The sequence below is a fragment of the Apodemus sylvaticus genome, chromosome 3 (assembly GCF_947179515.1).
Source record: "Apodemus sylvaticus chromosome 3, mApoSyl1.1, whole genome shotgun sequence".
Classification (NCBI taxonomy): Eukaryota; Metazoa; Chordata; class Mammalia; order Rodentia; family Muridae; genus Apodemus; species Apodemus sylvaticus.
Window position 1 is genome coordinate 59,484,694 of NC_067474.1, and position 18,379 is coordinate 59,503,072.

Here is an 18,379-nt window from a genome sequence, read left to right on the forward strand (position 1 = left end):
CTGCGCGCCGCTCAGTCCGCGCGCCTCTCCGCTGACCGCGCACCGGCCGGCCAGCAGCCCGACGGTTCTGGTGTTGCAGGCGACTCGCAACTCAGATCGGCTGCGCACCAGCAAGCAGCATGTCGCGGAGGCGGCACAGCTACGAAAACGATGGTAAGTGCTCTCGGCCTGGCCACCGCGCCCGAGTGAGAGCCGAGGCCGGGCTGCCTTCTGTCTCCAGGGAACAGATAGGCGTCCTTTCTCCCCGGGAGGGTTCGGAGAACCCCGAAAGGAGGCTGCTGGCTCGAATGTGGATAGTGACTTAAGGAAAGCGACGGCCTCCCTGCTGCCCCATCTCCTTCAGCCATGGGGAAGAAAGGCCTGGTGAACCCCGTGGGCAAACCCGACCTGGGATCCCGCGACACTGAAGACTTAATCCCTCGCTACTGCTCACGGAAACGCACGTGTGTCTGCTGCTGCCTCCTGGGTTAAATAGTGGCGGGGATCTAGTGGACCAGTGTTTTCGTTTTAACTATCCAAGGTGCACTTGGAAAGGACCCTGGGAAGACAGGAAAAGAACAAAGCTATGACAGTGGTCGGATATATTGCAATCTGAGCCCCACTCCTCTACCTGCCACCCGTTGATTTCCCTCTTTTAGGCTTCATGGAAAGAATACCAATACCCCAGAGGTCACTAATAAACAGACACGTGCTGTTTTGTTGGATTGGATTTAAGCATATTTTCCTGTATAAGAAAGTGCAGGAAAATTAACCCGAGCTGATTAGTAATTCTCGTGTCAGTTTTGATAGTCGCCGGCAAGGAGGTCATTGTGTTGCCATAAATTTTGTTGCCAAGCCGGGCGTTGGTGGCACACGCCTGTAATCCCAGCACTTGGGAGGCAGAGGCAGGCGGATTTCTGAGTTCAAGGCCAGCCTAGTCTACAGAGTGAGTTCCAGGACAGCCAGGACTTCACAGAGAAACCCTGTCTTAAAAAAAAAAAAAAATTGTTGCCAAGCTCAATTTTGCACCATTATTGCCTTTCAAGGACACAGCCATACAGAAAAGTGAAACCTGGAGCTGTTGATATTTTAGTGAATTCCTCTTCGAAACATGTGTTAGGCCCAGGGGATTAAGACATGAAAAAACTTGAGAACCTAAGGGTTTAGGTTCAAAGCTTGACATCTACTATTTACTATGCGATCTTGTCAGGGTCATATGACTTCCTAAAACCTGAATGTGGTCTGTGGATAGATAATACTAAGCCGTTTGGTTTCTACAGGGGCTAAATGAGATAGTGTGCTCACCAGTAGTTCATGATGATGTTTATTTCATCAACTGTTAAGATACAGATAAATGCTGACATGATTAAGAAAAAAAAAAACCAAAATTTAATTGGGTTAGCTTTTCCCCTTGGAATGTTAAGACAACCAAGCGAATCACATATAGTGGGCCACTAGGTTTCTGCTAGGCAGTACCTGAGAGAATATCCTAACACATCAGAGCAAGTCTGCTCTCTCCACCCAGTGCATAGCTGCTATGCATGCTGGGGTTTGTTTTTGTTTTTTGTTTGTTTGTTTTACATGATGGCTTCTTGTGTAATGCATGTACAGAACACAGAAAATATAGCTTTTTCTCTGCTTTGTATTTGACTAGTGGACTAATCTGCTATGGATCAGAAAATTTGTCCTTGGTCTTCATTCCTAGTTCTTCCCATTCTCTCTTCTCCATTCTTTCTCTCACTTCCAGGGTACCCCTAAAGTGAGGTTGGCACTAGAGACCGATAAATATGTAGAAAGCCTCTTTTGGTTTAGTTTAGGAGGCTTGCAGATTTTTTTATTGTAGTTGGCTTTTTTTTTTTTTTTTTAACCTCAGTTAGCAGCTGAAACATTTTCCCTGTTGGGTCTGGCAACGCAAACCTTAGAGAATAAATAGGACAAGGGGACATAAAACTAACCATTTGTTAATCAAAATCAGTATAGCAAATCACTTTGTGATAGAGAGGCTGTTTATAGTTCCTCCAATTGTAGACATATGGAAATATACTTTACTAGAGTTAAATAATCAGTTTAGTGATCTAAATAAAAAAATAGTGCTGCTTTTTAGTAAAGTGTCTACAATTAAAAAAAAATAGCTGTTTTAGAGGTGGCTATGAATTTTAAAGGAATCAGAGTTAACTAGACCTAAGCATTTGTGGCTATTTTCAGTTTTACTCTGATGTTTCTAATTCTAGGCTGTGTGTAGTTGGCCTTCTGCATCTTCATTCTCTCCATTCTTGAATTCAGAGATGTGGTTACAAAATACTTGAAAAGTGTCAGTACTGAACCTGAAGTTAATACTCCCTTGTTATTTCCTAAGTGATACAATGTCACAATGATATATATAACACTTACATTAGGTATTACATGATCTGTAGAGATAATGTAAAGTATCACAATATTCACAGATCATGGACAAATATCAACACCATTTTATATAAGGGACTTGAGCATCATTAGATTTTGGTATCTGAGTTGGAGCCCTGTGGTTACTAGAAACAACTATATAATATAATCAGGACCTACTAAACAATTTCCTAGCCTCTGTACCTGCAGTACAGCAGGAGGCAGTAAGACAGTGGAGGTTCCCTTCCCTGTATTAAGGCAAAACCCACAGCAGTATAGTGTAACTCATTACATGGTCACAGGGTTGTGGCGAATAAAGTGAGGTAAAGGGCATAGAGACCAAAGAGAGAAGTTGGTCAGGTAAGGCCTCCTTGCAGATGGTCTATGACTTCAGTGATGGGAGGATAAGCCCTGTGGATGTTTGGAGAAAGCAGAGGTCCAAAGCAAACCATGAGTTAAGGTTAGAGCATTTCTGTCATGTTAGAGAACAGACAAGCAAGGAAGTCATTGTTGGTAGAAGAGAGAAAGTGAGAGTAGAAATTATGAGACAGAAGACCAGGGACTTTAGATGAGGCTTTTTACTGGGCCGCTTTAAACATTTCTGTTAGGACTATACTTTGGGGGATTCACAGAGATGCTCAATAAAGTTCCTGCAGTTTGAGTCACAGAAAGGGCTATTGGAAATGGAAAGTACCAAATCTAACTCAGTCTTAGACTTGTTTGTTTGTTTGTTTGTTTGTTTGGAGACAGGGTCTCTATGTGGCTGTCTATGTATGTAGTCCTGGCTGTCTAGAACTATGCTTTTCAAGCTGGAACTACTATTACTATGTCCTGGCTATGTAGATCCCACTGACAGCTCCTCCCTTCCCCTGCCTATCCCCAAGGGAAATATGGTGCCTGGCAGTCTTCCTTAACAGTATCTCTGAACCTCTTCAATTTATGTTGGATATACATTTTATCAGTGTTAAGTGTACTGTTTTATTGTTAAGAAGGAATTTAGATTGTTCGGAATCTTAGCCAAAAGTCCAGATAGCCTATTCTACTTCCACTTAGGTCTTTATATTTTACTATGACTGATGGTTTTAAACTTAACTGTATGAGAAGTTTGTTATACTTGGGAATAGTATATTTTGTTTCAGAGGTGATATTTTTTTGTCCTTTTAATTTTTTGTTTTAAGTTTGTAGAGTCAAAGTTACTTTTTTCTTTTATGTTTTTTTTTTTTGTCTACTTTGTTGATTTAAATTAGACATCTGATTCTAATAAGGGTATAGGAAATGGTACAATGTATCCTTGTAACATTAGGTTCCTATTGCAGGGAGAAAATTTTTTGGTGTCTTGTTTGTTTGTTTGTTCGTTCTGTTCTAGTGTCTTTGTTTTCCACCCACCTACCTCCACTGGCTTCTCTGTGTAGCCCTAGCTGTTGTGGAACTAGCTGTGTAGACCAGGCTGGCTTCAAGAAATGTGCCTGCCTCTGCTGCCAAAGTGTTGGGATTAAAGGAGTGCACCACCATGCCTGGCTATTATTTGGTGTCTTGAGAGCCAGGCGGTAGTGGCACAGGCCTGTAACCCCAGCACTCAGGGAGGCAGAGGCAGGTGGATTTCTGAGTTCGAGGCCGGCCTGCTCTACAGAGTGAGTTCCAGGACAGCCAGGGCTATACAGAAGAAACCAAATCCAAAAAAACCAAAAAAAAAAAAAAAAAAAAGCCTTTAGAGTCATTATTAACATAATGGCCTCTTCTCAATTATTAACATAATGGCCTCTTCTCTGCGCTACCAAGTGTATGTAGCAATATGCAACTTTGATATATATTGTAAAACCTACATAGCAATGTTTTAAAGCCTTTTTTGTATTATGGTGCCAACATAAACTTGCTTTTCTTTTATTGTTTAGGGTATGAAAACATTCAGCTAATTACCCAAAGAGTGTCTAAAAAATCTAACAAAGGTGGTTTTCAACCTTCCTAGTGCTGTGACCCTTTAATACAAGTTCCTCTTGTTGTTGTGACCCTAATCATAAAATTATTTCATTGCCACTTTATAACTGTAATGTTGCTATTGTTGTGGATCGTAATGTAAATATCTGATATGCAGGCTATCTGATATGCAACCCCTGTGAAGGGTCATTTGATCCCCCAAAGGAGTTGCAACCCATAGGCTGAGAACTGGTGCTCTAAGCTATCTATCTTTTCTTACTCCAGCTCATTTTTTTTTTTTTTTGAGAAAAGGTCTGAAAAAATAAACAAACAACAATTTAAAAAAACAAAACAAAGCAGACTTGTTTAGGCTAGCCGAATAAGGAGCTGCAGGGACCTGCCTGTTCCCGTGTTCTTTGCCTCCTCTAGGTGACAGGCAGCTGGTACTGCTCAGGCTAGTCTCAAGGTTGCTCCGTGGGCACTTCACCCAGTGAGTCCCCCCCCACTCCCGGAACCGTATGGATGGTGTCTGTGTATATGCACATGGTGTGTGTGCCATGCAGAGGCACTGGGTATCCTTCTGATGCTCTCTGCCATATTAGACTGAACATGTGACTCACCATTTGAGTTAACCAGCAAGCTCCAACAGTCCTCATGTCTATACATACCTCCTATAGTGATGGGCTTGGGGTACCTTGTATGGCCGTGCTGGCTTTTTTTTTTTTTTTAAAGAGAGAGGGTGTCCTAGTTAAGGTTTTTAATATCTGTGATAAAACAACATGACCAAAGCAACTTGGGGAGAAAAGAGTTTATTTCAGCTTACACTTCCAGGTCCATCATAGAGGGAAGTTAGGACAGGAACCTGGAGGCAGGAGCTGATGCAGAGGCCATGGAGTAGTACTGCTTATTGCCTTGCTCCCCTGATTTGCTCAACCTGCTTTCTTCTAGAACCCAGGAGCACCCGCCCAAGGATGACACCACCCACAATGGACTGGGCCCTCTCCCACTAATTAAGAAAACGACCTACAGGCTTGCCTACAGCCTGATCTTACTGAGGCTCAATTGGTGCTCCCTTTTCTCAAATGACCAGCCTGTGTCAAGTTGACATAAGATTAGCCAGCACAGGGACTTACTATTTGCCCTGCCTGTCCTGGAACTCTGTATGTGACCTCTAATTCACAGTGCTTCATCTTCCTCTGCCTCCCTGGTACCAAGCAGTGCTGGCTTTGTGGTGTGTGCGCTAGGGATTGGACTTAGGTCTTCATGCTTGTGCAGCAAGTATTCTTACCCACCAAGCCATCCATGTGCTCCCCCAAAAAAGGATTCTTAATGAAGATACTGTATTCTGCTTCTGTGCTCTCATCCAGGCTCTCTGCTCAGGTCAGTGTGTTGTGACTGCCCATGTGTTCAGATTGTAATCTGTAGCACTAATAGGTGTACTTCATCTTCTCTCAAGTACCACAGACTTTCTTCAACTACATTTCTCCAAATAACCCTTTGCTGTGTGGTCACAGTGATAGAGGCTTACAGTTCAGAGAGGTGACTATGTGCTTGTACTTTCTAATTTTCTTTAGACAGCCTGCTTGTCTCCCTGAAGCAGTGTTTTCTATGTGTTAGGCTTACAAGAAAACCTGGAAGGGTCATTCTGAAGACGGGTGCTTGCGAACTGGGACAGGGTAACCATATAATTAGGAGAGCTTGGAGATATGATGAAGGATTAGTATAGTAGATGACCTTCACCTAAATTTGGTTCTGACTAATAATGAAGAACATGGTGTATGCATTATGCATTCTGGAGCAGTTTCTCAGCATCAGTACTGTTGATGTTTAGGGTCGTATTATAAATAAAGAACTTCCAAAGGATTGAACTTGGTTTTGCATTCCTATTTCACCAGTTTACATAGTAGTTGAGTTACATCATCAGATTAACAAGTACTGTTGATACCCTAAGGTTTAGTAACCAACAACTGAGGGTCAACAGGCTGCAGGTGCAGTAGCAGCAGTATTCAGATTATTACTGTTTCGTATGTTGGTGCTATTGCAGTGTATTCACAGAATTAGACATAGCTCCCTGGACACTGTTTATTTAGTTGAGATCTATCTCCTCGCATTGTTGTTTATAGTGATCTTAATGACAGAGACAGGGGTGAGGAGTTGGAAAGATGGCTTAGCAGTTAAGAGCCCTGATTTAATTCCCAGCTCTCAGACTATGTCTCAAAGATTTCCATATCTCTAGTTACATGGCATCTGGTGTCCTCTTCTGTCCTTCATGAGCTCCACACATACAAGTGGTAAACAGTACCACTCATACATGTAGACAAAACATACATACACATAGTAATAAAAATTATATTACATATATATGTGCATTTTTACATATGTGTGTGTGTTTCCATGTATACAGAGAGACTGACATGTATAGAGAGAGGCAGAGAGAGAGACGGGTCTGGAGAGACGGCTCCAGGGTTAAAAGCCTGTGAGAGCTGGGATTGGGTCTGAGCATGCTCAGAAGTTGGGCATGCAGTACATGCCTTTGACCCCAGCTACAAGGCAGACTGGAGACAGGAATCATCACTAGGACAAGCTGAGAAGAGTAAGCCCCAGGTTCAGGGCGAGACCTTGCCTTGAAGGAATAGTGTGGTGGAAGCTGAACGCCCACTGCTGGCTTTAGTGTGAGTGTGTGGCACAGGGACCTGCACATGTCTGTATTCACCCACATGTGCACAAACAAATTTTTAAAAGATGTAGGATAGAAGTTCTCCAGGTACCTAGCCTAGTTAAAACAGGTTGGTTTTGAGCTACTCTAAAAAATACAATCTAATAAAAAAGAGATTAAAAGCTAAAAAGGTGACAAAAACTTCGATAGTAGATTCATCATGTAATGCTGCGCTTTTTTTAATGTTGTGAAATAGGTGGACAGCCTCACAAAAGGAGGAAGACGTCTGATGCAAATGAAACTGAAGATCATTTGGAATCTTTAATATGCAAAGTAGGGGAAAAGGTATGCACCAAGCCCGGGGTTAAGGTCGTGATTGACAGCTTTGATTAATTTCTGAAGTTGTGCCAGGTAATATAGGTTTTAGACAAAGCTTGTATTATTACTGCACATCTGTATCTCAAAGTGAAAGTGTTTTGGAACTCCTGGGATTCAGATCATTAAATTTTTTCAGTAAGTAATTTGTATTAGATAAGTCTTAAACAGACCTGGGGAATAGTCCTCTCAGTATGGCTGACCTGAAGCAGACTGATGCCTGAGGCAGTGGTGGATCATTAGTGAGAAGCAGAATGCAGCCTGTGCTGTCCTCTCCCTTGGAAGATTCCACTGACTTTTTGTAGAACAGTAACTACTGGAATTGATGCTGAGGGAATTGTCCACAAAATTGTCATCAGTTCTTGTTGAATTATAGTGCCTTATAGGAGACCTTAATGTCTTTATGGTCATCCAAGAATTTTAATTCACAGATTGCTTGAGTGCTAACTATAATAATGATGTCTTCTGCAGAGTGCCTGCTCTTTAGAAAGCAATCTCGAAGGCCTGGCTGGTGTTTTAGAAGCTGATCTTCCTAACTACAAGAGCAAGATCTTAAGGCTCCTCTGTACAGTGTATGTATGTAAAAGATTTGTGGATCCAGGTGATGATGTATTATCTACTCTTGTCTGCTTTGGGGAGTGTTCAGAGGACGTGCTCATGTTAGTCACTGCTGTCCTTCTGGCCTGAAACCCGTGCTCATGCAATGGTCATCTTTGCCCTTTGCTGAACTTAGTTTTTTAAAGGGATAAATAGGACTAGAATGAAGTGTTTTCCTAATGTTTTGTTTCTTAGAATTTTAAAATCATTGAAGTTGATTTTTCTTTCTTTTTTCCCCTTTCCCTTCTCCCTCTTACTATGGCTCTGCTCGCTCCAGGCCCCACTCACTCTGAGCCTGAAGTTAATTTTTAACTCAGTAAATAGATGAGAAAGTAGATGTCTTATTTAGAGATGCTTTTTCCCCCACCAAGGAATGTATCACATGTACATGTTTAAAATAGAGTTTAGCTCTGTGTGTGTGTGTGTGTGTGTGTGTGTGTGTGCGCGCGCGCGCGCGCGCTATTAGTAGGACCAAATATATTGGAAACCTTCTAAGTCAAGTAGGTGGCCTCTCTTGAGGGCTGGAGATGCTCTTGAAGCTTTTAATGGCATAATTATCGTTGACCCTGTAGTTACCATTTCAGGAATTTTTAAATAATGGCTAATTTTAAAGTTTTTATTTTGTATATGAGTATTTTACTCCTCTGCCTGTGGAAGTCAGAAGAGGGCATTGGGTACCCTGGAACTGGAGTTAAGGCAGTTATGAGCCCATAACTCACCGTGTGAGTGCTAGGAATCCAACTTGAGTCCTCAGCAAGAACAGGTGCTCGTAACTGTGAGCTCTCTAGACCCATAGATACATTCTATCTGCAGAGGAATCCAGTCAGTTCAGAGAAATGTATATCTAGATTAAGAAACTATGAAAATGGTCATTTTAGTATAGTTATCCAGACAATGCCCTCTGTTTTGATAGTCTGTGTTACATAATTGTTATGCTGGCGAAGCTGTTGGATGCCTTGCTTGCTCGTGTAAGGCTGGGATGGTATTGATTAGCAGCGCCATTTAAAATCTTTTTACTTGGAGAAAGCTTTAGGGACCATTGTGTACTTTCAATACAAGTCGTTTTTGAGTTTCTAAATCCTCCCCTGTACCTAGCAAGATAGAACAGTATAAGAGAATTCTCCACAGAATTACCATTAGTACTTACTTGCTTTTCTTTGTACGCTATATCTATCTAAAGGCTTTGTTTATTTTGTGTGTATGTGCATGTGTGGGTGCACATGTGCTGCAGCTTGTGTGGAAGTCAGAAGGACTTGGAAGAATCACTTCTCTCAAACTCAGATTAGCCAGGAAGAGTTTTAGCCTGCTCAACCATCTACCTGTCCTTAGCATGTTCTCAACTTGATTAGCATACCATGGTTTAAGCATTTCTTAGAGGAACTTGGTTGAAACTCATTAGTTCTTTATTTTTTATAAGCAATCCAGTAATGTTTCTCCAAGAGGAATTCTGGTCGCAGGGTGTTTGGCTAGCTAAGTTTAGAAGCTCTGAATGCTCTGTTCCCCTTAATGGTTCTGCATTAAAGAATCTCGTTTCATGGAACACTTCGGAGATTGCCATAGAAACCATCTTCTGTGGGGTTGCTACTCACTTCCACTCCGCACATTTGAAGGACAAGTGCTCTAGCACGAGTTGCATTAATTTTGGTGTGATAGCTTCACAAGTAACTATTCCTTAATTCCTGGATTAAGTAAAGTGAAAAATATTAGAGTCTGTATCTGCATATTCTTCAGTGATACATATGTCTTTTCAGAATTCATTTTCAAACCATAGTTTAAAAAAAAATTGTTCCAGAGTTATTTAATATTAAAAGCTTCATGTACTATTCAACAGCTTAATATAAAACCTTTGTTTTGGGGTTGTTTTGTACGGGTTCTCAAATCAGTGCACGTCTGTTACCCGAGAAGCTAACAATTTATACAACATTAGTTGGACTGCTGAATGCCAGAAATTACAACTTTGGAGGAGAATTTGTAGAAGCTATGATTCGTCAACTTAAAGAATCACTAAAAGCAAATAACTATAATGAAGCTGTATATTTGGTAAGTTTTATGTGTGCATAATATACATATTACATATATAATTTATAATATATGATAAGTTAGCATTGAAATGAAGGAAAGAAGCTACTTCAAGTCCTGAAGTTCCTGTTATTTATACCCATTTTCTGTAAGCTCACCAGCACATTCATAGGGGCCAGTGTCTCCTGGGTAAGCTATCCAGAAAGCTGGCATTAACTTAGCTTTTCTTTGCTTCCTTTTTTATGTCTAACCGCTCTAGATCCTATCTCCCAAATCCCTTCTAGCACACTTTGTAACTTTTTTGGGTGTTCTTACTGCCTCCATCTACCCTGCCTTTGAATCTGTCTTCAATAATAGTAGCAGTATAGCCTTTGTATAACTAGGCTCTGCTCATGTTGGCTACTGGTTAAAAGCTTCATTTCCTTCCTGTGTTTTATAGTGGGTGGTTTTAAAATTCTGATACACAAAATGATTCATTGGGCCATAGAGAGTAAATATTAAAACTTTAGAACTTTTTTTTTAACAGTTTCATGTATGTATGTAAACTATTCTGGTCACATTGGTCCCTATTATCTCTTCCCCACTTCTTTTGCCATACCCTTTTAGCCGCCTTGTTGTCTTTTTGCTGATGGGTGACTTGCTGAGTTTAATTAGGGTTGCTTGCATACAGGTGTGGGAAGTCATTTACTGTAGCATGGGCACCTTAGTAGTGACTACACAAGGAAGGAGATACCTTCTTCCCCAGAAACTGTTACCTGTTGTGGTAAATATTTAATATTAATCGGGGTTTCTACACTACCTTAAGTCATTCAGTTCCCAGATAAAAGGCATTTATAATTAGCCTCAACAGCATTAGAGCTGGGCAGATGTCAGTCCTGTGTAACTATTTTGTTTACTTCCCTGTCAATAACCATGAGTTACAATTTGCCCTGTTCTGCCTGGACCATTCTTAACTATAATTGCCAGCCCTCTTGTCCCCCTGACACCTTCTCCCTTCTCTTCACTTCTCTCTCCCTCCCTCAAACCCCAAGCCCTGAACCCAAACCCCACCTTCTTCTCTTCTGCCCAGCTATAGGCTATAGGCATCTTTATTGACCAATCAGGGATAACTTGTGTGGCAAGCTTACATAGCATCACTTGGTTAAGTGAAGATCTTCTTGTTCCTGAGGCAACCAAGACTGGTATTTAGCATTATAGTACATAACAACAGACCAAACCTCAACAGTTAACTGCCCCATAGCTCCTCACCAAGAAATGGTGAGGCCTTGTGAGCGCCATCCTATATCCAGGAAGGAAAGTTGACCTGCTCAGTCATGTGTAGGTTTTGTGTAACTGCTGTAAGGTTGTGAGTGTTACGGCCACGTCCTGTCCAGAAGACAGCATTTCACTGACTCCTCCCAACCTCTGGCTCTTAGATTATTTTTGCAGTATAGAGATTTTATGTGTCTTTTATGGAAGGAACTGGAATTAAGTCTTACTAATATCTAATAAATAGATAGATTGGTAATAATCCAGTGTTTACAATTAGTAAACCAGCTGGAGATCATGTGATCAGGTTAGGATCCCTATTAGGATATAGGATTGAAGGTTTGGTGTTTTGTGACTGCCCTGTAGGACTGTAACCCTGGTGCTGTAGAAATGCATTTGCACAGCCTTCTGCGAAGAATGCCTCCCTGCTCCCCTGAGAGCTTTACATCTTTGCCCATTTTTCTCCTTAGTGTTCTTTTTCCCTTGTCCCTGGTGTGGGACTTTTTAATTTTCCTTTTAGTGCAGGAGTTTGTTTAGATTATGTTTGTCCCAAGTATAAGTGTTGGGTTTTAGTTTTGTAGGCCAATTAGGGCTTGTTTATTTTGTGACTCTGATGAAAGGCTGTTAGGTTTAATGCAGATGTCATTTTCCCCCTGCACAGGTCCGTTTTCTGTCTGATCTTGTGAATTGTCACGTAATTGCTGCCCCGTCTATGGTTGCTATGTTTGAGAATTTTGTGAGTGTAACTCAGGAAGAAGACGTACCTCAAGTAAGGGCCCTTTGTGTTGACTCTGCGCTGTTACTGGAGTTTCTGTTTTCCCCACTGATAACAGCAGTAAACAAAATACAATAACATATTATCACACTATAATGCTTAATATCTGAAGGGCAAGTCAGCTGGCTTACTGATGGGTTCTCTTGATCTCTTTGTGTTAATTCAAATGATTTTAATAAGATTAAAAATAACTTTTTGGCCAACCAAATAATACACATGGAGGGACCCATGGCTCTGGCCGCATATGTGGCACAGGATGGCCTAGTTGGATATCAATGGGAAGAGAAGCCTTGGGCCTGAGGGTGTTCAATGCCCCAGTGTAGGGGAAGGCCAGGGAGGCAACATGGGGGCAGGTGAGTGAGCTCCCTCATAGAGGGAGGGGGGGGAAGGAGAGACCGGGAAAGCGGAAAACATTTAAATGTAAATAAAGAAAATATCCAATTAAAATAAGCATATATGTTTAGAAATTCTCTGGGTTAGCCAGATGTTTTATTTAAGCCCTATTGAAAAACCTCCCCGGTATTGCATTTATGATTAAAAAAGATGAGGGGAGCTGTGTATAGCTCAGGTATAGAGTGCTTGCCTGCCATCTGACCAGGGAAAGAAAGAATAATTAATGAACTAGCATGTTGTTTTTTTAATTCCCTTTACACTTGTTCAGGTGCGACGGGATTGGTATGTGTATGCGTTTTTGTCGTCCTTGCCCTGGGTTGGGAAGGAGTTATATGAAAAGAAAGATGCAGAAATGGATCGAATCTTCTCTAGCACTGAAAGCTATCTCAAGTAAGGCCATGGCTTTTGTGCACTTCCTTGTTTGCATAAAGATAGCCTACTGATACAACAGTGCCTTAAGTTCTCTGTTAGCAATAGCACCATTTCAGTTCCATTTTTAAAAAACAAAACAGAACCATAAAGTTATAGAAAATGTTCATTTAATTTCATTCTCCTGCTGCCATAACTCACTAAGACCTCAGATCTTTGTTAGTGCAGCAAGGTGGTAACAAGTCTTTTAAGCTGTTTTCATATGGTTGTGAAAGGCATGGAACACAGTGGTGTGACAGCTCCTAAGAGTCAGCTGAGGCTTAGAATTACCTCAGGCTACTGAGCTGACTGGAAGAAGTTCAGACACATTACTAATGTGTTCTGAATAGGAGCACTGCCCTGGCACAGAGTTTTATTTCATACATGTTAATTCTCAGCCAAGCCCCCACTGAGGCCAGTGTAAAACCATGCTCTATTAGGTACAGTCAAATAATGGGCCTTGTTAGCAGACATCCCTGATTCCCGTACAACATAGTGACAATGGCCGATCAGGTGCTCCTGCAGCTTTCACAGATTGACTTTTGTCATGCTTCTTTAAATACCATTAATACTGCTTTGTTGGGTACAAATGAACATGCCATCTAAAGACTTTTTTACATATCTGTGTGTATGCAAATATGTGTGTATATATGTGAGTATGGAAATATATGCTTGATTTTATACAAATGTCAATCTAGCATGTATACTTATTTGCATGCATATACACTTATTTACATGCTTTTTTCTTTGAAATTGTTATATAAAATCATGTGGTTCCATTTTTTTTTTGAAATAGAACATAATTTTTCTTTATTAGTCCACACTCTGTGGATATTTAGCTTGAGCAAGTTCCCGTTCTATAAACAAGATCCGAATATGCTTGTGTGTATATGTGCATATATGTTTGTAGCTGATATGAATTCATAGAAATGACATTGTTGGGTAAAGATTCAGAACAGTTGAGATTTTTGACAGATATAGTTAGATTGTCTTCCAGAGACATATTGTTCCAGAATCGAGGTTGTATTTGAGATATATTATATCCTGATGATATGTTGACCATTATCAAAAATGTTAATCTGCTGATCTGATGGGCAGAAATGTTTTTCATTGCTTTAGTTAATCATGAGAACCATTGAATGTCTTTTATATTTTAAACCCTAAGTATAGATTTTCCTTTTTATCTTTAGAAGACGCCAGAAGACTCATGTGCCCATGTTACAAGTGTGGACTGCCGATAAACCACATCCACAGGAAGAGGTGAATTGGTCTCCATCTTGTAATGTAAACACAGCCTTGAGTCGCATGCTTAAACTGAGTCAGTGGGATGGCTCAGTGAGTGAGGGTGCTGCCACCAACCCAGGACCCACATGGGGAAGGAGGGAACTGGCTCCCACAGGTTGTCCTCTAAGCTTGTTAGTGCTCTGGGCCGTGTGCCGCACACATGAGTCAAACTACAGCCTTGGAAGATGTTCAGACTGTTGACTTGTACATCTTAGCTAGGTTTCTAAATATTTCCAGTGAGAAATTCATTTCCTCAGAATCAGAAGCATGAGGGGCTCTTTAGTAGATGTCAGAATGTAGTTGAGACAGCCCTTGCTTTTTAGAATACCAGTTTTCACAGACTTGACAAATTTTATATCTAAATACTCAATTTTAAAAATAGCAGAAGTAACAACTCCAAATGTGCCTCAGTAGAAATGGAGAGCGAGCCTGCTCAGTAGGGGAGGGCAGCCTGCGAGAGCTGGCACTACAGAGCACCTGTCAGGAGTTGTCGTCTGACCTACATGTGACTCTGTGACAAGTGTGTGCAATGTAATTTTAAAATTTTAAATGAAAACAAAAACGTAATGCCATTTTTTTACTACTGTATGAAATACCAAACTAGTTTACTTTATTGTGCATTTTAGAGGGTAGACTTCTGTTATGCTTAGCCAGGATGTATTTATTAAATATTAAAATCTCTTTTTAGTATTTAGATTGCCTGTGGGCCCAGATTCAGAAATTGAAGAAGGACCGGTGGCAGGAACGGCACATCCTAAGACCCTACCTTGCCTTCGACAGCATCCTCTGTGAAGCACTACAGCACAACCTGCCCCCTTTCACACCACCACCTCACACGGAGGACTCAGTGTACCCCATGCCCAGGGTCATCTTCAGGATGTTTGACTACACAGATGACCCAGAGGTACGAGAGTGGCTGAGATCTCCAGGAGGGGCGGGCCTGGCTTAGTTTCCTTTGACTGATATTTTGAGACAGGGTTTGTCTCTCTGGAGCCCAGATTGGCTTTGAGTAACATAAGAAGATTGAAAATCAATTTAGTGTTTTAATTCAGCAAACTATATCACCTTGATATGCAAAAACTTTTGATTTACTCGTATAAACAAGAGAGACAGCATAGTTTAACAGGGTGAGTTGAGAGCCAAGTTAGCTATTATTTTCATGCAAATACTGCCTGGGCCCACTAGGGTGTGATTTACTTCTTTTGCCTAGGTTCCCAAGGAATAATAATAGTACATATCTCTAGGCAGATTAAATTATTATCACATGTAAAATACCTTGAACAGTGACTCATGCTGAGTGCTCAGTTTTAGCTGTTAGGGGAGGGGTGTGTTGTGTGCAGGGTAGCCAGAGGTTGACTCCAGCTACCAGGCGGGCTTTGCTCTTCACCTGTAGGGGGAGGTGGAGGGGATGGGGACGGGGAGGGATAGTTGGCAAGGTCTCTCAAAGGCTATACTGGATGACCACTAAGCCCCACAAATCTACCTATCTTGAGAGTCCCACAGTGCTGGGGAGAGAGGTACATGCCACCTGGGCTAGCTTTTAATGTGGATTCTGGGGGTTCTTCCACTGAGCCATCTCCCGTGCACATGTTTAGCTGATTTTTATTGTTTGTTTTGTGTATGTCTCTCTCTGTAGCCCAGTCCATCTTCATTGTGATAATCCTCCTGCCTTGGCCTCTTGAATTCTGAGATAGTACTTGTGAACTACTGTGCTACACATTTCAGCTTTTTTTCCCTGAGAAAGGGTCACTTACAGCATTGTATTTGCTCTTGCGCTTGAGGATGCCCTCTAACTTGTGACCCTCCAGCTCTGCCGCTGCTGTGATTACAGACATTCCCCACCATACACAGGTTTATCTGTCTAAGAACTGGACCCTGGGCTTCCTGCGTTCTGAGCAAGCACTCTACTGACCAAGCTGCACTCCCAGGCCTATTTAGCTATTGTTAATATTGGGGAAAAAAAAGCTTGCTTTTCTAAATTGTCCATATTTTTAAACAACTTAGCTTAAGTTATCATATTATACAATTATTAAAAATATTTTCATCAGCCTCCAAGTTAACATTCTAGTTTTACAATACTTTTTATGTTTTTTATTAATAAAGCTAAATTGTTGGCAACTCTTTAATAGAAAAACAAGATTTTGTTGTGATAATGGATTTAAAAATTAATATTTAAGCACATACTAATTATTTTATATCTCAGTATGTATGTCTGCCTTGGGGCCAGTCAGCAAACATCTGACTGCTAGATTGTTTGTGGAGAGAAGCTTAGTATTAGCTAAGTAGCAGAACTGCTGCATGCTCTGTCCTGGTCGCATGGGGCCTCAGCCTCAGCCCCAGCACAGTAGGCTCTTCAGGGTATGGTTTGTGAACAAGCACTGACAGACAGACAGAGTGATGGAGTTTTTTAAATAAAAAAGTTGTAAAATAGTTCTGGTGTCCTTATGGGATATCTCAGGAGCACTATACACTTGTTTCTGTGGTAGTTATTTAGCACAGCAGTTCAGTCCTAGTCTCAAGTATTCATTGAGCAAATGAACGAAATCTGTTTAATGGTTCTGCGTTTGAGTATGTTTGGTCTTCTCTCCAGGGTCCTGTTATGCCAGGGAGCCATTCAGTAGAGAGGTTTGTCATAGAGGAGAACCTTCATTGCATCATAAAATCCTACTGGAAGGAAAGGAAAACTTGGTAAGATTCCCTCTGTGGTACTTTAAAGGGGGTGGGAAGGCATCGTGATTCTTCTGTAAGAACAAAGTGTATGTTTAGAGGTGTGAGGCTGTAGAGATAGCAAGCATGAGGACCAGCGCCCAGGTGCCCAGAACCCATGGAAAAGTCAGGTGTTGGCACTTGCCCATAGCTTATTTCTGGAGGTACTGACACAGGAGGATCCCTAGGGGTTGCTGTCCCACCAGTCAAACCAGTCCGTGAACCCCAGATATTTTGCTTGAAGTCTTCTTTTTAATGTATTAATAAATAACGTGGGTATTTTCCATACACGTTTAGTTGTATCCAGATGTGTATCTGGTGCTCTCAAGTGCCATAAAAGCTTTGAGTCACCCGGAAATGGGGTCACAGACAGTTTCGAGCTGCGAGCGGGTGCTGGAATAGAGCTGGGCCCTCTGAAGAACAGCCTCCTCATCCGCTGAGCATCTCTCCAGTTCCTAAGCCCGGTGCAATGAGAAGCACGTGAAGAAGCCACTCAGCACTGACCTTGACCTCTGAACACTCATACACACCTCCCACACACCCCAAATAAGCTGAAACTGATAGTAGGCCGCTTTTATTTGGACGTGTGGAAATTAAAGCATACTACTGGTTTTTGTTTTTGTTTTTTCTGTTTTCTAGCATTTAGAAACCTAAGTATTAATAAAATTTCATAGAGCTGGAAAGTTTTGGCTTAGACTTTGAAGAGAAATGTATTTAGGAGTGAAGCACCTAGGTTAGTAGATCTGAAGGTGATGGTATTATTATTTTCATTTTGTGTGTAAGACAAACAATGCGTGCATTAAGAGGAAAGAATGCAGGCTGGGGCTTTAGACTTTTAGGGCTGTTGGGCTTCATGTATATCTTTGTACACTTACTTAACTTGGATCACACTTTTTACAGCGCTGCACAGCTGGTGAGCTATCCAGGGAAGAACAAGATCCCCTTGAACTACCACATAGTGGAGGTAGGCACACCGTGGGGTGCCACTTCTCACTTTCCCCGCCTGTCTGCTAACTTTGTTTTTTCCCCTCCTATTTATCAGGTTCTGAGAATGAATAGAGGGGTTAAGGGAATGCCAGCAGTTTGGGTTCTCAGTTAGCCTTGCTAGGAGAGGAAGGGAGGAAGGGAGGGGGGGAGGGAGGGAGAGAGGGAGGGAGGGAGGGAGGGAGGGAGGGAGGGAGGGAGGGAGGGAGGGAGGGAGGGACTGACTCACTCAGAGCCTTTACCTGTCAGGTCATCTCACTGGCCTCAGCTGCCTCCTCTCTCCTCTCCCTCTCCCTCTCCCTCTCCTTCTCCCTCTCCCTCTCCCTCTCCCTCTCCCTCTCCCCTTCTCTGTTTTTTTTTTTTTTAAGTGCCACACGCTTTTACTCCAAGCACCTGAGAGGCAGGTAGATCTCTGAGTTTGAGACCAGCCTAGTCTATAGAGAGAGCTCCAGGACAGCTAGGGCTACACAGAGAAACCCTGTCTCAAAATATAAAACACTGAGTGTCACTACATCACCCAACCTGATCTGGGACTCATGACCCTCCTACCTTATCCTCCTGAGTTGCTGGGACTCCAGGCATGTGCCACCTCATTTTTTAAATCTGAAAATGTGTAGAATTCATCATGCATTAAGAGGAAAGAATGCAGGCTAGGGCTT

General features: G+C 41.8%; 1 protein-coding gene across 1 annotated transcript in view; it reads left to right on the forward strand.

Moving 5' to 3' along the window:
• Positions 1-60: 60 nt before the first annotated feature.
• The window catches only part of Ncbp1 (nuclear cap binding protein subunit 1), a 32,219-nt gene continuing 13,900 nt past the window's right edge, over positions 61-18,379 (forward strand). Inside the window, exons 1-10 of the mRNA XM_052176434.1 lie at positions 61-153; positions 7,188-7,276; positions 7,778-7,878; positions 9,787-9,943; positions 11,832-11,939; positions 12,607-12,728; positions 13,937-14,006; positions 14,719-14,934; positions 16,621-16,718; positions 17,637-17,700. Of these exons, the coding sequence (XP_052032394.1) occupies positions 120-153; positions 7,188-7,276; positions 7,778-7,878; positions 9,787-9,943; positions 11,832-11,939; positions 12,607-12,728; positions 13,937-14,006; positions 14,719-14,934; positions 16,621-16,718; positions 17,637-17,700 (1,059 nt within the window). The 5' untranslated portion in view covers positions 61-119. The remainder of the gene's footprint in view (positions 154-7,187; positions 7,277-7,777; positions 7,879-9,786; positions 9,944-11,831; positions 11,940-12,606; positions 12,729-13,936; positions 14,007-14,718; positions 14,935-16,620; positions 16,719-17,636; positions 17,701-18,379) is intronic.